The 23,753-nt window shown below is 40.2% G+C and overlaps 1 protein-coding gene across 2 annotated transcripts in view; it reads right to left on the bottom strand.

Moving 5' to 3' along the window:
* carmil2 (capping protein regulator and myosin 1 linker 2) overlaps positions 1 to 23,753 on the bottom strand; it is an 85,525-nt gene that overhangs the window by 5,606 nt on the left and 56,166 nt on the right. Inside the window, exons 33-39 of one of the 2 annotated variants that reach the window (XM_023281423.3) lie at positions 16,576 to 17,455; positions 7,169 to 7,273; positions 6,398 to 6,434; positions 5,624 to 5,692; positions 4,867 to 5,186; positions 3,875 to 4,010; positions 1,202 to 1,291 (exon numbers count right to left, since the gene is read on the bottom strand). In XM_023281423.3, the coding sequence (XP_023137191.2) occupies positions 1,202 to 1,291; positions 3,875 to 4,010; positions 4,867 to 5,186; positions 5,624 to 5,692; positions 6,398 to 6,434; positions 7,169 to 7,273; positions 16,576 to 17,455 (1,637 nt within the window). The remainder of the gene's footprint in view (positions 1 to 1,201; positions 1,292 to 3,874; positions 4,011 to 4,866; positions 5,187 to 5,623; positions 5,693 to 6,397; positions 6,435 to 7,168; positions 7,274 to 16,575; positions 17,456 to 23,753) is intronic. The other variant, XM_055009231.1, reaches the window with a different exon arrangement.

Below are 23,753 nucleotides of genomic sequence, written 5' to 3'. Positions count from 1 at the left end.
CGAATCATCCTCGACATTTGTAAAACAGCAAGTCTCAAAACAATTTGTACAAATAGCAAAACACCATGGATTACCTGCAAAAGCCAGTCTCTTACTGAAAATCCTTAGTTCATCTCTCAAAAGTAAATATCTGTGTCAGTGAACATGTCAGTGGCATCAGAATGACAAGTCCTTGTGTCATTGTGTGGATCAGACAGTCAGATTGTTTAGTCATGTTGTCATTATAACAGTGTTCTCTGGAGGGATGTTCTGATGTAAACTATGGCTAAAGTTTTGATGACAATTATTGTAAATTGTGAGTTACACCTTAGTGTATGTGGGAGATTGATTGCAAGAGACTGGACAAGATTCACATTTATGCTTTTACTGTTATAATTTGTTGACAGACTACATCATTGTGATACAGAAAGGAAAACAGCGCTGCATAGCACAAAGAAAAAACAAAAGTAGAAATGTGAACATAAGATAATCTCCTTAGGGAAAACTGTACATGCAGTGCTGTAGGAATTACATTGCAGTCTTTCTACACCTGCTGACGTTCCTGTCTGTTGGGCCACAAATTCTGATCCATATCATTAATATCTTCTCTTGTGTCTTTCAGCGATTTCAGAAAACCCTAACCTTCACACATTTCCCTTCATTAGAGAAAGTCAAGATTCATCTGGGAGCAATTTACCAATTCAGGACAGATTTAGAAAAAAAAGTCTAATGGAAATGTATAGAAACATCCCTGACATATTATGACAACTTGTTCAACCATTTTGCTTGTAAAGACTTAAGCAATGAACTAATGCCTAAATGTTGTGGGGGGTGAGACTATTCAACAGAGACCCATTATAATACATTTTGATCAACGTGATATAAGCAATTGATAATGCAGGAAACAGCAGAGAATTGCACAGAATCATTTGCATGGATGTACCAAAGAATTTGCAACTTGTTCAAAGAAATGAGAAACTGCTTTTTTGATGTGCACAAGTGACACAATGATGTGAAGATTGAACAAGTAGTTTTGAGAATTTCAGTTCTGATCTGAGAAATGTACCAAAGCGGCTGAGAAAAACTGTAATTAAAATTTCATACTTCTTCCACAATTTTTAGATTCATGACTTCTCATGCAGCAACTGTTGCCTTTGCTTTCACTCTTGACAGCACTCACTTGTTTTTCATGCTTTCATCAAACCCTCTGGCAAAGCCTCACCTTGTGTAATGGACAGAGCATCCTCGTGGACAGACACAGCTCTGCGTTGTGGAATGGACTTAATGTGCTGGCGTGGCTTCGGTAGACTTTCTGAAAGTATTCAAATGCAAGCACACACACACACACGCACACACACACACACACACACACACACACACACACGCACACACACACACACACACACACACACACACACATACATATAATATATCATACAATTACTGTCATGTGGTACCAGTCAAAAGTTTGGACACAGCTTCTCATTCAATGGTTTTTACATATTTTAATTTAATTTTCTACACCGTCCATTAATACTGAAGACATCAAAACTATGAAAGATCACATATGGAACTATGTTCTCAACAAAAAAGTGTTAGATCAGAATATATTTTATATTTTTGATTCTTTAAAGTAGCCCCCTTTTGCTTTGATTACTGCTTTGCACACTCTTGGGATTTTCTCAATCAGCTTCATGAGGTAGTCACCTGAAATGGTTTTCCAACTGTCTTAAAGGAGTTCCCAGAGATGCTGAGCACTTGTTGGCCCTTTTGCCTTCACTCTGCAGTCCATCTCATCCCAAACCATCTGGATGGGGTTTAGGTCAGGTGACTGTGGAGGCCAGATCAGGTGACACAGCACTCCATAACTCTCCTTCTTGGTCAAATAGCCCTTATACAGTCTGGAGGTGTGTTTGGGGTCATTGTCCTGTTGAAAAATAGATGATGGTCCAACTAATCGCAAACCAGGTGGGATGGCATGTCACAGCAGGATGCTGTGGTAGCCATGCTGGTTTAGTGTGCCTTCAGTTTTGAATAAATCCCCAACAGTGTCACCAGCAAAGCACAGATTTCCAATGGTCTAGTGTCCATTTCTTGTGCTTCTTGGCCCAAACAATTCTCTTCTTCTTCTTGTTCATCCTCAGTAGTGATTTCTTTGCAGCAATTCAACCATGAAGACCTGATTCACACATTCTCCTTTGAACAGCTGATTTAGAGATGTGTCTGCTACTTGAACTCTATGAAGAATTTATCTGGGCACTAATCTGAGGTGCTGCTAACTTGCAGTTTCTAAGGCTGGTGACTTGGATGAACTTACCCTCAGCAGCAGAGGTGACTCTTGGTCGCCCTTTCCTGGGGTGGTCCTCATGTGAGCCAGTTTCGTCGTAGCGTTCGATGGTTTTTGCGGCTACACTTGAGGATACATTCAAAGTTGTTGAAAATTTTCCAGATGGGCTGACCTTCATGTCTTAAAGTAATGATATACTGTCGTTTCTCTTTACTGAGTTGAGTGGTTCTTGCCGTACTATGGATTACAACAGTAGTCAAATAGGGCTATCCACTGTGTACTAACCCGACCTCTGCGTAACACTTTAAGAAGACAAGTATTTCCACAAATTGACTCTTGACAAGGCACACCTGTTAATTCAAAACCATTTCAGGAGACTACCCCATGAAGCTCACTGAGAGAATGTCAAGAATGTGCAAAGCTGTAACCAAAGCAAAATGGGCAACTTTAAATAATCCAAAATACAAAACACATTCTGGTTATTTAACACTTTTTTGCTTACAACATAATTCTACATGTGTTCTTGCATAGCTTTGATGTCTTCAGTATTTTTCTACAATGTAGAAAACAATTAAAATGAATTAAAAAACCATTGAATGAGAAGATGTGTCCAAACTTTTGATTGGTACTGTACGTTAAGTGTTAATGTAACCAAACTTAACTCAATGCGACCCTAATAACTAAATTATAAACCTACCCATTTTTACAATGTGTTTATTTTGTGGTTTAAGTCATTTCACTGCATTTCAAACCTTGATTCATGTGACCCTGAAGACTCACATGCTGTCCCTACATGACCTACGTGTGACTGTCATGACAGGCCTTTATTGTGCTCTTGATTGACAGTTGCAGACACCACAGATGTGTAGCAGCTGTTGTTATACTGCTTTCCAGCCTGCTTAGAAAGCGGTATATATGCTGCCCTACTGCACACGTGTGGTGACATATGTGCAGTGCGACATCTTCATATTCAATGCATGCGCACTACAGCCAACCGTCTGCACAACTGCCCGTTTAACGTAGTAAAACAGGCAGTAGCTAATTGTTGATGTTTTGTGCAGATGACAAATTTATATTATGCAGCCATGGGGGTCTGCTAGCACTTTTGTCATCAGTGCAATTCTACATAGACCACTACAGAGACCAAAATCTGTGTTCTTGCAGACAATCTATATGGTGCCTACAAGGACAGTTGTGCCCATGCTCAGCAGTAGTATGCATGTGGGGAATATGAAAATGCTTATCTACTGTGAATGTATACAATAGACCCCAAAATGGATACCCATAAACTAGAAAAGTAGGACAGTAACAACCACATATTAATGGTGTCCCCAGCTGTCCGTGTGCATGTCGGCAAGGCTGTACAAACAAGGCATGATACAGCCATTAAGTTAAGGTGATGAAGACCCGGCAGTGTTGAATGTATAGGGCATGGGGAGGGTACAGACTACCACGAGTCAACAGCCTTCTCTTAGCTGACAGTTAGACATTGTCTCTCATGTAACACACTGACTGGACAACACCTGGTTTCTCATAAAGTCCCCTGAACTTGAATCAGACCCATCGAAATTTGGATGAGATACTTGTGATAAGACCAGTCAGACATACCGTCAGTCACTGATTGTGCTTTCTCGGCACGGGCCTGTGCACTTGGACCCCTCCATTGAGATGGGACTGAAGGAAGAAGCTCTTTCCTAGGGGACATGGTGGAAGCTGCACCCCGAGGACCCTCCAGACTTCCATTCTAGGAATGAAGATCATAAATTAAAACTACAGTAAATGTCACTCAGAAAGGAATGTAAGTCTGTGTAATGTGGACTGAAGGAATGGAAACAAGTGATTTTAATCTGTAATCTTTGGTCATTGATATAAATGTGCTGGACAAAATATCTACACCAAGGTGTATCTAGGAAACTGAAAACTGACTGTATTTGATTGGACTTAAAGGTTTCAGAATGAAACTTTCAAGTAAAGTGAAACTAGTTCTAAATCTGTAATCCTCAAATGTGGATCTGTACTCATGTGCTCCAAAAAAATATTTCAAATAAAAACTTAGACTTCAATCATTAACTGTTAATCATAAAAAATATTGTCCAAGTGTGGTGCAACAGAGTGTTTTACTCTGTTGTACCGATGAGATGCATATAATCTCACTGCAGTTGAGTATTTTAATGGCGCATTTTCCAGCTTTAACCATCACTTTTGAATTAACACACACAAAAGATGAGGAAGCAACATCCAAAAATGTCTGTCTCTGTAGTCAATAGTTGCTAACAATGAAATAAAAAGAAAAACACAACAACAAAATGTCAGCACTCAACCTACATGTGAAGCAGCAGATGCTGAGCTATGAATTTAGCCCCTATGGATACAACTCATACTAACCTTGATTGTGTTTTTAGTATGTCCATAAATATATTAATATAGTATGTTAATTATTATTAACTATTATTTATCCAAGCCCAAGCTAAGGAAAACCGACAGCATGTTTCATTACTCCTTAAAACCTACAAATAAAATTCTTTTAAAACAAATTTTTTGTGGTTAACATTAAAAAAAGGACTGAGAGCACAGCTTTGCCACTGGGTGTATAGCCTTACTTTTGCATTGACTTCATAGGAACAATGAAGAACTTCCTGGACTGAATGCTGCATCACCTGTTCTGTAGCCTCCCCTGGCCTGCTATCATGAGTGTGTGCTCTGAGCAGGGCTTGCTCTGTTGAGCTGCTGGTAGGAGGAGAAGAGGAGGGACGAGCACCTCCTTCTACAGGAACAGCTGATGTGGGGAGGTGAGGTTTGGCTGCGATGGCAGGCTTTGATGGCAGGGGGGCAATAGGGCGCTCAGGGATGGCGGGCTTTGGGAAAAGGAGAGGTTCTGGTCGAATGGGGTCCAGTGCTGTCATAGGATGCCTGGGGTCAGCTGGAAACAGAGGGTGACAGTGACAGTAAATCACTAGTAGACATGCTGAATGATGCAGTTAGATTTAGCCAGTGACTCCAGGTTTAACAGATGTAGGCAGACAGATGTAAATTAAATGTAAACTAAACACAGAAAGCATGGCATTGTAATAGAGACCCTATGGTATCGTGTTGTCACAATAAATGGCACATAAATGTTGCCATTTGATGTATTGCACCAGAGTTAGCTTTGAGCTAATTTGAATGTGCAGTCTTTTGGCTTGTGTGTGTTACAGTTTTTGGACAACAATGGAGTTTTATAGCCCAAGTTGCAGTATATCAGGCTTTGGATAAGCACACCATACCTGCTGCTATGATCGACTCATTGCTGCTTTGGCTTTGCACATGGGTATATTATTCTTTTTCATGTTTAGAAATGGTGGAAAATAATGTTGATACCTGATGAAGTGGACATCGTTCTGGGCTTCATGTATGTAGCAGGTGGTTCAGGTTTGTCCAGAATAGCTCCTGAGTGACAGAGACAGGATACAGTAGAACAACAGCTCAGCAATTTTAATGCAAGCTCCAAGCATGGAATGAATAAGATGTGGGCATTAGGGCTCATCATGTAGCCAGTCTAGTCAAACTGAACTGTAATTTATATCTATATATATATATATATATATATATATATATATATATATATATATATATATATATATATATATATATATATATATATATACATATATATATATATATATATATATATATATATATATATATATATATATATATACATATATATATATATATATATATATATATATATATAAATATATATATATATATATATATACATATATATACATATATATATATATATATATATATATATATATATATATATATATATATGTATATATATATATATACACATATATATATATATATATATATGTATATATATATATATATATATATATATATATATACATATACATATATATATATATATATATATATATATATATATACATATATATATATATATATATATATATATATATATATATATATATATATATATATATATATAAAAATGGCTGTCAATGTTCATTGTGAGCCGATGCTGATATTTCATTTTAAAGCCTCTATCAGCCCACACCAATGACATATCCACATCATTTTGCAGGCCTTAAAAGTATTCATGCAGCAACCACAAATTCTTACCTTCAGAGTTGGCCTTCCTCAGCTCTTCATCTTTATTCTACAACACAGACATTAGCCAATATTAACCTACAACATTTGACCAAAAACACAAAAAGTTACTTCCTACCTGGCAAAGTACTCACAAGCAGAATACTTTTGTTGCTGTGATTAATGTTCCATGTTACAATGACTGACCTTATGTCTTTCCAAAGGTGCCACAAATATGTAAACTTAGATGAAACTACCACATTATATCACTGGATTACTATGACCACATTCTTCTGCATTAACACTGTGTACACTGAGCTTAAAGAAAACAACACGAAGACACTTAGCACAAGACAAAGAATAGATAAAAGGACTAGTTCTGTTTTTTACAATTTGGCTTTTAAGTTCATTTTCTATTCCTCCTAGCAGCCTATTCATGAAGCTACTTGCATCACATGGTAAAATCTCTGACAGCTGATCAGACAGGTAGGAAACAAGCAACTTATTGAGATTATCTAAACCACTTTATTTGCCAGTACAACTGAGTGTGAGCACACTTCAAATATCCACAATAATTGCTTATTACAAAGCAAAAGTCTGAGCATATATGTACCATATATATTTACCAGAAGTACACATTTAATTACTGCTAGGAATTTTGAACAAAAATTACGTGAAAAGTTGTAATAAAGAAAAACTATTTTTGAAGGTATGTCCCCCAAACAGTGTTGTTGTCAAAACCATCTAAACCACGGTCAAGTGTTGACACACATACAAACACACATAAACCCACACCAGCTGTACCTGGCACATCTTGGTTTCAGCAGGTGAAGTTTTGGCCACGCCCATTCTGTGCAACATCACCTGAAGCCTCTGTTCAAAACCAGATGTGCTCTCAGATGCATGTTTCTGGAAGATAGTACATGGCAATTTAGAACAGTAAATGTGGATGTTCAGCAGAAAGTTGTATTTTCATTTGTTTTTATTCTATTTTGTTTTATTTTTTTGTTTTCATTTAGAATAGTATAGTTTCTTATTATTAGTCTTAATATGTTTTTTATTATAATATGGGAAATATTTTTCAGGGGCAAGAAATGAGAAGTTACACAAACAGGTATTACAATAGAAACACAACACTTTGTAAAGGCTGTTGTCTCACAGTCATGAAGACATCCCAGTGTCAAGAAACATATGAAGTGGTTCCTGTTCACTTTTGTGCTGACAAAGTTAAACCAAAACAAAGAATCAAACTATGAACAGATCGCCAGGTCACTGCAAGGCAACTACAGTGAGACAAACAACTATGCATGCTTACGCTCACACCTACAGTCAATTTAGAATCACCAGTTAACCTACCATGCATGGGAGGAAGCTAGAGAACTCAAAGACAACCTGTGTTGATCTATTATAGGCGGAGCTTGCTGGCCTTAAGTCTTGATTATACTCTGGCACATATGGAATGGAGTCCTCCAAGTGAACTGGCATGAACGAGAAAACTACAACTACTAGTCCTCTGTGTCTGCGCCTGTCTGCAGTTATTCCTGTGGGTGTTTGCACAACAGTATAATTAAGGCCTTTTCTCCTCCACAGGAGTCTGCTTGGAAGACTCCACTGCCTAAGTGTGCAGTTGGCCTGATCTATACGTTCTTTGTACTGCATGTGCAATGCAGACTTTGTGACAGAGTCACCATCAAACATGTATCCTGTGTTGTATTCATGGATGGGTCTATTTGGACTTGGTGAGATGAAAAAATTCATGCCACGCTGACCCTCGCAGACATTCAGGGAAATGACAGTGAAGACACAGCAGACCAGCAGATTCAAACAATATTCAATTTATTTACAGTATGAATATAAATACACAGAGACCCACGGTGTAGAGAAAGGGAAGGGGAACTGACATCACAGGACACACAAAAGGCAGGACTTCTTCCAAGGGGGAAAACTAGCCAGAGGAGGGGGAATGACAGAGGTAAGAAATGACTATGGAAGACAGGGCAAGAGACTAGGTTCGGGAGATTACAGACAAAAATACAAACTTAATTTTACAAGAGCAATAATATATAGGCCTGGAGGTAAACAGGACTTCGTAACACAAACCTAGGAAAAAATGGGATGGATCAGGAGTCAAAGAAATGCGCACACGACAACACGGAAACAGAATACTCGTAGCTACAACCGATTGTGCACACAAACACGCAGTATAGAACGGCAACACATGTCCATGGGACACATGGAATGTAGGGTGTATGCACATGGGAGAGAGCAGCTTGAGGTGCATCGTGCTGGGATTGATGATCTGGTCAATCTCAAAATGATCTATGAAGTGTATAGCAAGTTTGATTCCACCCTCAATGGAAGGTCCTAGGCTCAAAGTCATACCTTTTGTCTGGGGATATAGGTGGGTGCTGGGGAATGGTGACAGTTGATGACTGTCTGGATGTACTCAAGGTTCTCGTGGTCTGTCCATACTACGAATTGCTGATCCACACTCTCTAGCCAGTGTTTCCATTCCTCTAATGCGAGTTTGACCACCAACAGCTCTCAGTTCCTGATATCATAACTTCACTCGGCAAGGGATAACCCCAGACTGAAAGGGGAGCAGGAATGCAGTTTGTTGTTCATGAGAGAGTGTTGATAGAGGACTGCCTCCATCCCCGTGTCAGAGGCGTCCACTTCCACAATGAATTGGTGGCTGGAGTCAGGCTGGACAAGAATAAGGGCTGAGGCAAAGCAATGTCGGTGGCCTCTGGGGTCCAACAGAAAGATTGGGAGATGGAGGTCAGAGGGGTAGTAACTTCACTCATAACAAGTACCGGATGACTCTCCTGTAAAAGCTCGCCAAGCTCAGGAACTGCCGGAGCTGTTTTATGTTCTCCGGTCGGGGCCAATTCTGCACTGCCAAGAGTTTAGCTAGACCCATCCGTACCTCTCCTCTGGAGATGATGTAGAAGAAGAATAATGACATGATGGCAACATGAAATTTGCATTTTTCAGCTTTCACAAACAGGCAATTCTTCAAGAGTCTTTCCAGGACTTGTCATACATGTAGAACATGCTTTTCGAGGTTGCGGGAGTAGATCAGGATATCATCAAGGTAGATGAAGATGAACCTGTTAACCCTGTCGTGTTAATGAGGTTCTGAAACAGTGCTGGATCATTGGTGAGGCCAAAGGGCATGACAAGATATTCAAAATGGCCTAGCAGGGTGTTGAAGGTGGTTTTCCATTCACCACCTTCCTGGATATGGATGAGGTGGTAAGTGTTGCGGATATCCAATTTCATGAAGACTGTGGCACCACTGAGGGGAGTGAAGGCTGAAGTGATTAGGGATAATGCGTATTTGTTTTTCACAGTGATGTTGTTGAGGCCTCTGAAGTTTATAACAGGGTCTGAAGGAACCGTCTTGTTTGACAAAAAAAAAAAAAAAAACCTGCACCAACAGGAGAGGAGGATGGTCGAATGATTCCGGCGCTGAGGGAGTCCCGCATGTAAGTCTCCATGGCAATCTTTTTGGGTTTGGACAGGTTGTATCAGCAACTGCTGGGCAGGGAACCTCTGGGGAGAAGGTCAATAGCACAGTCATTGGGTTTGTGTGGGGTAATGTGAGGGCATGGTCCTTGATAAATACTGAAGACAGGTCATGATATTCTTGACGTAACTGTCAGATTAATTGTCTTTGGTGGAATGGGGGTTGAAGGGAGCGGCTGGGGTCAGGGCTGAGTGGACACAGTGAGCATGACACCTAGAACTTTATGACACTACTTCTTCTTGGGACCAGTCGATGTGAGGGTTGTGCTTGTTGAGAAACAGGTATCCAAGAACCAACATGAAATTTGAGTGGTCAGTGAGATAGAAAATGATGGTCTCATGTTGATTGCCAGCCATGGCTACGGAAACAGGGACGATTTTACAGGTCACTTGTGCCAGATGTAGACCATTTAGAGCACAGGCCTCCAGAGAGGAGGACAGGGGTTCAATAGGGACTTTTTATCTGCTTGGCTAGGTTGCTGTCCATGAAGTTCTCCTCAGCTCTGGAGTCAATCAGGGTGGTCACAGGTACAGACTGGGTTTTCCAACAGAGGGAGGCAGCGAGTTGCAAATGTTGAGGGAAAGTCATGGAGATTTGGCTCACCATTATCTCCCCAGTTAAAGGTCCAGTCCTTTTGCTCGTTGAGTTGTGCAGGTGGTGACGAAGTGACCCAGATTTCCACAGTAGAAGTAGGCGTTAGTAGTTCTGTGGTGGTGTTTGTCTTGAGGGGTCAGCTGGGCTTGTCTGAGTTGCATGGGTTCAAGTTCGGGAATGGATGATTGAGCATTGATGGGTGCTGAATCGCTTCCGTCATCTTTTCCTCTGGTGGCGTGGTCGAACACCTTTTTCATCTCATCTGTGAAGACCGCATAGGAATTGCACACCTCAGACTGACTCTCTCAAAATGCAGTTCCCCACTCTCTTTCTGAACCTTTCAATAAACTAATTACATAGGCTATACGAGTTCAATCGGAGGAGTAAGAGAGAGGTTGCATATCAAAAACCAAGAACATTTGGCTCAAAAAGGCCTGACAGGAGCCTAGGTCCCCTGCATAAAACTCTGCTACAGGCACAAACGGTTCTCGAAGCATTGGGGCGGAAACGGGGTGGAACTGAGAGGTGGCTGACTGTGGAGTGGAACCGGCTGAGCAGAAGCTCTGAGAGGGCAAGAGGTAAGCTGAATGATTGGCCAGGTTAAACTAGACACCTTATTTGTCAGCTGAGTTACCTGATTTAGCAATGAGTGATTATTTACTACAGGTCAGTGCTGGCCTCACTGTCTGCTGAGTTCATATTTGGGTGGGACCATACTGTCATGGGAAGCACTCAAGCGCAGACAGCAAAGACCCAGCAGATTCAAACAATAATCAATGTATTCACAATATCAATATCAAGGGGAACTGATGTCACGAGGGCACACACAAGGCACGACTTCTCAGGCAAGACAAGGAACAGCCACAGAAGCTGAGGCAGAACAAGAGACTAGGTTTGTAAGATTACAGACAACAATACAGACTTAATTTTACAAGAGCAATAATATATAGGCACAGAACTAACCAGGACTGGGTAAAGCCAAGCTAGGAAAGACTAGGATGGAACAGGAATCAAGAAACGCACAAACGGTGCGGCAACAGAATACTCACATCTACAGCTGATTGTGCACACTAACACATACAATACAGAACACTGACACGGCGCAACAGTCTACTCTGGCGAAGCATGGCAACTAGCACACGGATATTAATATTAACAAGACAAAAGCACTGCATGCACGATCAGAAATACTACAAACCCGAGAGTTGAACTAAAGCTTGGCTACAGTCTGACTGGGAGGGTGGTTGAGGGAATGGGAACGGAGGAGGTGTGTGGTGTGGCAGGAATGGTCATTCCAACAGGTATGGGAGCCAGGTAGGGAAATCTGTGGAGGTAACAAAGGTGTACCAGGTCTGGACAGGAAAGGCAGGAGCTGAAGTTTCAGCAGGAGGCTGGTGGTGCAGGCAGGGAGTGGTGTGGAATGGAGTTGTTCAACATGTTCTGCATCAAGTGGTGGTCTGAGCTCAGCTTTTATGATCAGAGGGGATAGTTTGCAGGGGAGCCACTCCCTGACACAGGTGTCCTTGATCAGGTGATTATCCAATGAGCTGCACCTGCACGCATTCCAACACACACATCTCACTCATGGCCACATGAAGGGAAAAAGGAAAGGAGAGGGAAGGAGAGGAAAGGCTTCCACTAAGCAGAGGTGGAGGTGGAGGGCATGACAGGTTCTGGGTTTTTTTGTCCTTTCTGATAAAGGGGAGACTTCCTTCCAACTGTCGCCAAGTGCTTGCTCAAGGAGTATTTGAAGGAAATTTTGGATTTGTTGGGTTTCTCTGTTCATAATTTGTGATATCTTCCCCTTACTATGTGAAGACATTAGATGACATATGTTGTAAATTGCCGCTATATAAATGAAATTGAATTGAACTGAACTATATTACACAAACACTCAAGCTGTGAGATTTTTCCTTAATTACACAAGGGCCTGCCTCCCTCGAACATCAAGCAAGGTGTCAGTGTTTCTGACTAATTGGAGGATGAATCAGAACAATCCATCTATTCACAGCAAAAAACAAAGAATCAACAACAATAACAAAAACACTTAATGTGACCTACAGGAACAGTAATTAGGTAAACTTGTGTTCTCTCCTCTACAAATTAGATGTCAGCACATTAAAGTAATGTTATAGTGATACGTTAGCTTTCAGTGCATCTCTAGTTAGTCTGTCTGTCTTGCTAGTCAAGCTAGGTAGTGCATCTATTGATCTGTCTTGATCTTGCTTGTTTAATGCCACTGGCTGTTCTGTGACTTTATTCCTGACCAAAGTGAGGGTAAATTACAAAAATTTATTCAGTTTAATAAACGGCAACATTGAAAAACTGCAGCTTGAAAAAGGTCACCGGTTTGAACATATCTTCATATACGTGTGCTGAAAATAAAAGCTGCACTTTTTAGCAGAGCTCAAGAACGAAAGAGTTGCTTGCTCTTTGGTACAAAACAAAAGACAAAATTTTGTGAAAGAACATTAAAGAAAGCCCGATGAATATTGGAACCACATTATTTGGTTAGAAGAGGCCATGATAGACTTGTTTGGCTCCGATGGGGTCAGCCATGTTTGGTGTGAACCTGGCTAGAACTACCACAACAAAAGGGTTGCAGAGATGACAGTCATAAATGGCTTCATGAATGCCTGTGGATATACCAAAATCCTGACTGACAAGAAAGCATTGACCCTGCAGAAAGTTGACAGAACAGAAATAGTCTAGCATGGTTCCAATCCAAGGCATCCTGCCAAAAATCTACGTTTCAACAGGAGAAAAAAGTGACAACTTGGACCTGGCCAAGTATGTTGCCTAACATGATGCCAATAAAACACATTTTGGGAGCATTCAAAGAAAAAGGCAGAGCAACAACCATTTTGCAAATAGCAGCTGACAATGTTTCACTGTGTTGAAGAATGGCAGAGCATCTCTTCAGAATTTCAGGAATTTCACTGGTACCTTTTATGCAGGGCGGAATGAGGTTGTCATTAAAAATAAAGGTGCACATCTGAAATACTGAAAATAGAAAACAACTCAGTCTTGGTAATGAAAGGCATACTGACTTTTGTTACAACGTGTACTGTTGGGCCAGTGTTTTTAATATACTATCACTAAACTGAGAGTTTTTAATACCCTACTTTTTGACTTAGAAATAACATAATTACCATACAGTTTTTGAATCATTTGATACTAAAGTGATATAGCGCAAGCTTGTTGCTTCTGTTGTATCCTGTAACCATCATATGACATTCCTCATTTTGTCCCTCAGACATAGTTTACAAAAAAATCTGGAATACTGTCAGATTTTCGACAAGGTATGGATTGACACTGACTATTGATTAAATATGGAAATGAAAATGTTGATGAACTGGGCATACTGGGCAATATGCATGCAAATCTCTCAGGAAATAACTAGAACTGCTTTTGCAGACCACAGTTCTCCATCAAGGCAAATGCCATTTTTCACAATTTCTGAAGAAAGCAATCTCAATCCCCAGATTTAACAGGCTACCGTTGGCCATTGCTCTACAGTCATGGCCGAAAATATTGGCACCCCTGGAATTTTTCCAGAAAATACACCATTTCTCCCAGAAACTGTTGCAATAACAAATGTTTTTCGTATACATGTGTTTATTTCCTTCATGTGCATTGGAAAAACACAAAAAGGCAGAAGAAAAAAGCCAAAATTGACATAATTTTACATGACTCAAAAAATGGGCTGGAAAAAATTGTTGGCACTCTCAACTCAGTATTTGGTTGCATACCCTTTGAAAGAAATAACTGAAACCAATCGTTTTCTATAATCATCAACGAAAAAAAAACAAGCTTCTTACACCTCTCAAATGGAATTTTGGACCACTCTTCTTTTGCAAACTGCTCCAGGTCTCTCAGATTTGAAGGGTGTCTTCTTGCAACAGCAATTTTGAGATCTCTCCATAGGTGTTCAATGGGATTTACATCTGGACTCATTACTGGCCACTTCAGAACACTCCAGCACTTTGTCTTCAACCATTTCTTGGTGCTATTTGAGGTATGTTTTGGGTCATTGTCCTGCTGGAACACCCATGATCTCTGACACAGACCCAGCTTTCTGACACCAGGCCCTACACTACGGCCCAAAATATTTTGATAATCTCCAAATTTCATGATTCCTTGCACTATGTCAAGGCACCCAGTGCCAGAGGCAGCAAAACAACCCCAAAACAACTTTGAACCTCCATCATGTTTGACTGTAGTACTGTGTTCTTTTCTTTGTAGGCCTCATTCTGTTTGCTGTAAAGAGTAGAATGACATGTTTTTACAAAAAGCTCTACCTTAGTTTCATCTGTCCACAAAATGTTTTTCCAGAAGGATTGAGGCTTACTCAGGTACATTTTTGCAAACTCCAATCTGGCTTTTTCATGTCTCTTTGTCAGCAGTGGTGTTCTCCTGGGTCTCCTGCCATAGCGCTTCTTCTCATTCAGATGACGTATGGTCCGAGCCGACTCTTTTGCACCCTGAGTGTGCAGGACAGCCTGAACTTGTGTGGAAGTTGACTGAAGATGTTTATCCACCATTCCAACTATCCTGCATTGCATTCTTTGGTCAATCTTTCTCTTCCGTCCCCATCCAGGGAGATGAGCCACAGCTTCATGGGTTATAAACTTCTTGACTATATTACGCACAGTGGAAAAAGGAACTTCAAGATCGCTGGAGATGGTGTTGTAACCTTGAGATTGTTCATATTTTTTCCACAATTGTGCTTCTGAAGTCCTCAGACATTTCTTGGCTCTTCTTTCTCTTCTCCATGCTTGGTGTGACACACTTAGACACACAACACAAAGCTTGAGTCAACTTTTATACATTCTAACTGGCTTCAGGTGTGATTTCTATATTGCCAGCACCTGTTGCTTGCCACAGGTGAGTTTAAACAAGCATCACATTCTTGAAATAAAATGATTTACCCACAGTTTTAAAAGGGTGCCAACAATTTTGTCTGGCCCATTTTTTGAGTTTTGTGTAAAATTAGGTCAATTTTGGATTTTTTCTTCTGCTTTTTTGTGTTTTTCCAATGCACATGAAGGAAATACAGACGTGTATACCAAAAACATTTGCAATTGCAACAGCGTCTGGGAGAAATGGTGTATTTTCTGGAAAAATTCCAGGGGTGCCAATATTTTCGGCCATGACTGTACCTGTATACAAAGTTTCATGAAAGTCAGCCTGATGGTTTGTTGTGTAATCCTGCTGACAGACATACACAGACAGTCAAATAGACAAAGCGTGCTACAAACATATCTCAAGTATTCAGCCAAGCCATAGTATAAATTGTAATTTTTATTTGAAAATATATATATATATATTTTAAACTGAGTCATTTTAATGATCCTGAAGCAACTGATAAAATAAACAATAGCATTTCTATTCACTTAAACATAGACTGACAGATGAAGCAAACAGTTCAATAGAGGAAGGACTGTAGTAGGAGCCCTGGGGTGTCATGCTAGACTGTGTGACAATAGCAAATGGCTTACATTGCTCACAGGTCAGGAGGAAGTGGCTTTTTCAACTGAATTTTGTTGCAGGACACAGCAAGGTCAGGACTGGCTCTGATCATAGGTGTGTAACTACTGTAATAACAAATCAGTGCATCATGTAGACTTGTTTACGTTAAATACTAAATTTATATTTATGCGCAATAAGTTTTAAATGTTATTGATAGCATATTAATGCAGAATGCACAAACAGTAGTCTGTGACAAAACTGTTTGTGTTAAAAGTAAAAGTGACGGCAGCATAATCTAAGTCTGACAGGACTATGTTGTTCTACTGGCTATTTGTACAGTGCAAATGTATACTTGAACTAAGTGTTTAGTCTGCATTAACAACAAAATCAAATAGGAGCAATTCTGAGAACACGGAGGAGTATGAAAATGGTAAAATACACTTAGAATAGTAATAGTGGAAAATAGGGAATAGAAATAAAGGCTCAGCAGCATTGAAAAATTTAACTTACAGTACTAGCTGTTTATTTGTTGGTGTTTCACTGCCGTTACAGGTCATCCTATCAATTATTGTAGGATCTAACTCTTGTGTGTAAAGTGTATTGTTAGACTGACCTTACTAGGTGTGCTATCCTTGTCTTCAGGCTCTAATCCCGTCAGCAGGATGAGACTCTGGCTCTTCCCCTCTCTCAGTGACCTCTTGGTCACCTTCAGTCTCCTTTCTCCATACGGAGTTCCTCCTAACTGCATCTTCTGTTCAGTTAGAGGGGAACTGATCTCAGGACGAGGGGTGTAGCCTGGTAGGACAGGAACTATGTCTTCATCCAGGCTGGAGAGCATAGCAGTGGTGAGGTCAGGGCTGGTGGTGATGGAGGGATGAGGCGGAGCATTTTCACTAGGCGGTGTCAACGTGGTTAATGTCTTGGTAGATGGCATCTTTTCCCTCACATTGCCTGCAAGATGGTCGCTGGTGGCAATGCTTCCTTCTGTGGTGGTGGCATCATTAGAAATGTTAGCATCCTCCACTGACCTTCCCCCTCTCTCCTTCTCTTTCTCCTTGTCCCTCTCCCTCTCCCTCTCCCTTTCTTTGGCCTCACGGAGGGGTCGAATGAGATCTGCAATGGAGGTCCTTTTGACCTTCACCCCCTCTCCTCCTCCTCCCTCTCCCCCGCCTGCCTTGGTGGCACGGCCAGGTCGAGCCCTCTTGAAGGCGAAGAAGTCACCAAACTTTTTCTTGATATTTTTGGTGGGAAATGTGGCGGTAGTGGTTGTGACAGAAGAGGAGGTAGGGGGAGGGGAAGATGTCAAGAGGGGTGGAACATCATTGGATGCAAACGATGTGTCAGTAGATGCAATAGAGGGACTGGTGACAGTGATAGTGGTAGAGGAGGTGATAATGTCAGACGAGGAGGAAAAGGGGGTAGAGGCTGAAGGGGTGGAGCTTGATGCTGGGGGAGTGGCTTGGGCAGGGTGTGACTCCTCCCACCGGCCTTTTCTGCAGCAGGGAGACAGCAGAAAGAGCAACAGACAAAAAGAGACACTCAATACTACAACTACTGGTACAGAACCCAAGACGCATGCTCAGTCCAGGTACACAAGAATCTTCATGCAAACAGCAGACAGAGTGAAAACATCTCTCAGTGGTTACTAGTATTTGCAAAACTTGGCATGGTGATGTTGGTTAGACAATCTTTTCGACCTTCAGTCGATCGTGGTCCAGAGCTAGATATCTATATGTCTATAGACCAAATTACCATGCAATTTAGTCTTGATAATCATTGTCAGTTTCCCTGGTTACTTCTTAACCTGTCATCTGTCACCACTGTAACTGCTTAAGCAATGACAAGTACCTTGGTAACTGTGAGCAGGACTTCTATAAAATTTGCTTGACTGTTGACCCAACTCTTTGGTTGAATGAATCTTATCTGTCCTTCCACTACAAGGCAAAAATGTGGGTTCTGCATAAATGCACTTCTTAATTTAAAAACAGATCTCATTCAGGTTTACAAATAATAATTCCTCTGTATTTGAATAATTCACATATGGTACATACAAACTATCTAACACCCTGGTCACAGCTTTCACTAGAGCTTTAAGTTGAAGTTGTTATAACATACTGTATTCCTTTGTATCAACTAGGTTAGGAACCCTTCCAGGGAAAACTACATTATTGATCTTGAGAGATGTGACCTCTGTATACCGCAGTGAGGAAGTGTGTTTGCTCTAAAGCTAGAGAACCAAAGAGGAAGGAGGGGTGTGCATTACCATGTCTGGATTCTGTTTTGTACATTCCCAGTCCTTAGCTTAGCAGTCACAATTATGGGAAATATATCAGCAATGGTAAAACATACTTGGATTGTGCATATGTTTTTTTTCTGTGGGTACCTGATGAAGGGTTTTTGTTGTAAGATGTCAAAGCTGATGCTGTGTGCTAAGGGAGCATTTTTTGAGAATTGAAAATAAAGCCACACTGTCATGTCAAATAGTAATAAGTAAGTGAAACTGTTGCTTTTTTGACATATTTAGAAAAGCAAAGATGTGATCCTGTTTGAAAACAGTGCATTTCGATAACGGTAATATACTCAACAACTGTACGAAGAAGATGATTATCAACTCATCTGTTGTGGAATCAGCTCCCAGTTTGGGTTTGGAAGGCAGACAATCTCTCTACTACTTTAAGATTAGCCTTAAAGATCTCCTTTTCCTTGAAGCTTACTTTTTTTTGTGTGACCTTGAACCATCCATTAGTTACGTTCCTGTGGGTCTAGGCTGTTGGGGGACTTCCCATTATGCAGTAAGCACCTCTCCACTACTCTCCTCTGTTTCATTGTACATGCATTTATGTGCCACCATTGCATCTTATTAACTTTGTGTCTTCTTTCTCTTGTAGTTTGGTTCTGTGCTCCGTGTCCCTCTCTCCCAGTACTTCTCTGCTGGTCTGGCTCTACAGCTGCATTTTTCTGACCCAACAACCTTCTCAGAGTTGCTGTTCCTCAGCGCTTGTGTTGCTCATGTTCCTTTGCTGAGTGTGGTTCTGTTGGATGTTTCTTACTACTACTAGATAGTTTGTAACTTTTTTGACAAGAATTTACAAAGAATCTTTCAGGTCAAAATAAAAACAGATTTATGTCAATTCATTAAGAAAATGAAAAGTAAAATAAATGATTGCAAAAGTATTCACTCCTTTTAAGGTGACTCGTCTAGTTTAACACAGGTGGAGCCAGTTGGTGCTATTTCATTAAATTTTATTTATATAGCACCAAATCACAACATATGTCTCATAGCACTTCACATAGTAAGGTGAAGAATTTACAAATTTTGAACACAAGTCCCACAATTTGTGAAATAGAAATAATTTGAGTGTCGTGAATGTGTCTCAAGTAAGTTTGGATAAGTACACCTGTATCTGGAAGGCCCAATCACTAGTGAAGCAGTATCCCTGGCTTTGACTTGAAGACAAAAGAACACTCCAAGCAACTCTGTGAAAAAGTTATTGAGAAGCATTTGGTAAGGGATAAATTGAGAAAATTTGGAGTACAGTTAAATCCATCAAAAAAGGAAGGAAAATGGCACAAGCGTAAATCTGCCAAGAACAGGTTGTCCTCAAAAACTGAGACTGCGCAAGAAGGAGATTAGTGAGTGAGGCCACCAAGACACCCATGACCAGGAGTTACAAGCTTCAGTAGGTGAGATGAGACTGTACAGGAAGTTCTTCACCAGTCAAAACTTCAAGTCAAAACATTTGAAAAATTGCAGATTCTGAATCATTGGAATGATGAGAAATACCAGTGAAAATGTCAGACTAATATTTATAATGCTTCATGACATACTGTTGTCCAAATTTCAATGTGTGAAAAAATGTGCTCATAGTGGGCCAACAGACAATGAAAAAAAATCTTTGAAAACCCTTTCACGTATACCATGTTCATGTCCATAATTTATGATAAACGTTTCATGCAAATCAGAGATGGTAGAGTAGAAAGCCATTGATGCTCTGAGAAAGAAAAACCCAAGTCGATCCTGTCTAGAGAACACTATTACGAAAAGCCTGATCTTCTGTATGTTCACTGTTAAACTACTGTTTTGTGCTAATGTTCCTATTGGACAATCATGACTTTTTCATGGAGCGCCTCCCATGCAATGTGCATTTGTGCAGTTTCTCTCTGACTGTAGATGCAAGACTCTGACATCAACACTTGGAGTTAAGAAGTAAGTTGCAATCCTCCAAATAAATTATGAATTCAAAATTTGCTGAGGCAGCAAGTCCTGAACAAATGTGCTGTCATTTTAAATCAACATCTGAGGACCGCAGTGGGATTGGGAAATCCTGGGTTTTGTGGGACCTGTGATTAATCTTACATGAGCAGCATGAGAAACCATAAAGATGGAGTCAACGAATAAAGTTGAATAGAAGATCAGACTGGATTTTTACAATATAAAAGTAGAGCAAGGCAAGCTATTTTTGTAATACCTTGCCAAATTAATGGACATCGACAAGAGAGCTCTTTAGATCCTGGCATGACGACACCACGTACTTCCGCAGTGAAGAGAACACGAAATCCTAAAGAGGTTCTAATCACTGACACCTATTCTGGAACCCCTGATTCTGATTTAACAGATTTGGATGTGTGATAAATGTAGATTTTTCTTTCACTTAGAAAAGTGATTACCAAAATATTGTTTTTGTTTTTGTTTGAGTATATCGCCTTTAAATGTAAGCACTGTTTCAAAAAGCTTGTCCAAATATGTCACAAAAGCAAACAATTTCAGTCAGAGATTTACTGTTTCGCAAGACTTTTAGAAACGCAGACGCTAACAGCTGTAAACCTTGGAGTGCACAGTAATAGTAATAATAATAGCAATTACAGTAAATGTTCCTTTAATTGGCGTGTGATAAACTCCATGTGAACTTGAGCATTAAAGTTCATTGCTTTGGCAGCGGCACGCGTGACAAAAAAAATCTAAATTCAAATGTATGCTTACAAGCTGTTTTTGTGTGTTTAAGAAGTTTCCAAACAACATCTCACAGTTTTAATCTTTTCTGTTTTTTTCAGGATAGTAGAGAGGAAGACAGGAAGGCAGGGAGAATTGTGGGGGAAGGACCTGCAGCAGATGGTCATGGGTTGGTGCCGCTGCATCGGAGACTACAGCCCCTGGGTCGCCCACTCAACCCGTTGAACCACCGCGGGGCGCCCACTCCATTCTTTTTATGATCGATCCAAGTTCTTCTCTAATACTGGGTATCTGCCAGTGCCAAGTCCAATCATTCATTTATTTACTCATTAATTTATTTTATTTATTTGGTTTGTTAGCTGCACAGTGGCGTAGTGGTTAGCACTTTCGCCTTGCAGCGAGAAGATCCCTGGTTCGCGTCCCGGCTTTCCCGGGATCTTTCTGCATGGAGTTTGCATGTTCTCCCTGTGCATGCGTGGGTTTTCTCCGGGTACTCCGGCTTCCTCCCACAGTCCAAAAATATGCTGACGTTAATTGATTACTCTAAATTGCCCGTAGGTGTGAATGTGAGAGTGCTTGTTTGTCTATATATGTAGCCCTGTGACAGACTGGTGACCTGTCTAGGGTGTCCCCTGCCTTCACCTGAGTCAGCTGGGATAGACTCCAGCCCCCCCGCGACCCTAGTGAGGATTAAGCGGTGTATAGATAATGGATGGATGGATGGTTTGTTAGCTGCTTATTCCAAATATTATTGAAAGTTCACGTGCTTGAAAGGTAACACTCTTCATGTGTTTTCTGTTACTTAGATGACATAATCTACTCGAGAGAAGACGTGACTCTGTTGAAGTTGTTGAAAATAAAGAAAAAAAACTGGTGTTACAGATGCTTCCTTTAAAACAAGGTTCAGCTGAATGCCGATGGTGGCTGCAGATACCTAAAAACAACCTAGATTTGCACACAAAATGGCATTAATTAGCGACAGCTGATATAGCAAGCTGCCAGTGACCTTTACCATTTTAAACAGGGAATGTAACAATCTGTGTTAGCATGAGTAGCTGGAGCTTGACTGAAAATTACATCCAGTTGATGGCTACATCAGCCACAGTGATGAAAGCAATGGAACACTCCAAAACAGAAACCAGTTGGGCAATGACAGTCAGTCTTAATATCTGGTCATAAAATATAAGTATCTTCATCATTTCAGGTTTGGTTTACTACAACAGCACACTGAGGCAAGCTGAGAACAGAATTCAGACAAGGAATGTGTCATATGTGATGTGACAGTGAAGAGACATAGGGTCTGATAAGCACAACAACAACATTCACAATGCAGTCACTTCCAGCTACGAGGTTAAAATGACACAATTAGCATGTAAAAATAGAGGTAGTAATCAGCTGTAATTACAAGAGGTTTGGCTTTGATTTCCTGAGAATGAAGGAAAAAATACTTTTAAAAATTAGAAGCCCAATGTGCACTCACCAGTTACAACGAACATCCAATGATATGAAAGTCTGCCTGGATGAGCTGAGATACTGTAGAACTGGCTGAGAACAGTGCATCACAAATGAACCAAAAACAAACTTATTGAGAAATATGAAACTTTGTCATAATCAGAGATCCAAACTGTCCCAGCGAAAAATGACTGTCTGTGCCTGTTTGTGTATGTCAGAGACGTTAATATTTTCTGTGCTATTGTAGTGATATTATATGTAATTTATGTAGATATAAAAAGTTGCAGTATACTAGAGATCAAATCAAAGTTGGTCTCTTCCCAGAGGAAAACTGACTGATTTGTCTTCCAGTCAACATGTCACTCTGGCTTTGATCCCCACAGTATACACAGACTCTATTTACAGACTAGTAAAAATGTTCTCAGAGCTCTTCTGACTGTCTGACAGACCAGGATTGGTGGTTTATAATAGTTTATAGTACCAAGGAGTCGTTGAACAAGAAGATTTGGGCATACTAACATAAATAGTTAATTAGTTGTAATGTTTGTTGTGGAGGTAGTGCGGAAATTTTTTGAGACACTCCAGTGATTTAGTACCTAAATCTGGGGGATTCACAAGAGACAGATGTTTTTTGTTTGTTGGTTTGTTTTTTAAAAGAAAGAACAGCTCAAGTGATTTTTAGGTAACGTTCTTCACTGTGTTGTAGGAAATTAATGCAAAGGATTAAAGAACATAGATGATGGTATGAATATGAATACCTTCAGAATCATTACCAGTTGTATTAGTATGTTTGCACATACAAGGAATCTGTCTCATCTTTTTTTTTTTTTTTTTTAAATGTGGCTCTCAATGTACTTGCAGTATATACAGTTTCAACAATCATGTTCAGGAAATGCAGTGCAAAAGATCTGGACAGTCCGGTCTCACAATAAAATGTGTAATAGCTACATTGGTCCACAGCACAAAATGTATTATTTTCCCAACCCAATCCAAGCATGTTCCCTTCCTGGCTCATTACAGTTGTACTCAACAGTCAGCTGTCACATCTCTTTATAATGGAGCTCTTTCACTCTCACATTCTGCTCTGGGCCTCAGTCTGTGCACAAATCAGTTTTGTTCTTGATCCTGATTTGTTGTGAAGTCCATTTTACGCTGCAGCTTTGAGAACACAGATTAGAAAATCAATTAGTCAATAGGTATTTATCACAGAGAATACTCAATTGGTGACATTCATTTCACTCTGATTTGGACGAAAACTAAGGGGATTTCTCCGTGTCCTTTATTATGGGACAGTGTGAGAACTAAACACACTTCTTGATTATCATATTTAAAAGTAAGTTTAATGTTTCAGAATTCTAATGTACAGCTGTCACATTAAAAATATGTGG

The sequence above is a fragment of the Amphiprion ocellaris genome, chromosome 3, assembly GCF_022539595.1.
Source record: "Amphiprion ocellaris isolate individual 3 ecotype Okinawa chromosome 3, ASM2253959v1, whole genome shotgun sequence".
In the NCBI taxonomy this organism is placed as follows: domain Eukaryota; kingdom Metazoa; phylum Chordata; class Actinopteri; family Pomacentridae; genus Amphiprion; species Amphiprion ocellaris.
Note: the sequence above shows the minus strand (reverse complement) of the source record. Positions and strands in the feature narration are given on the sequence as shown.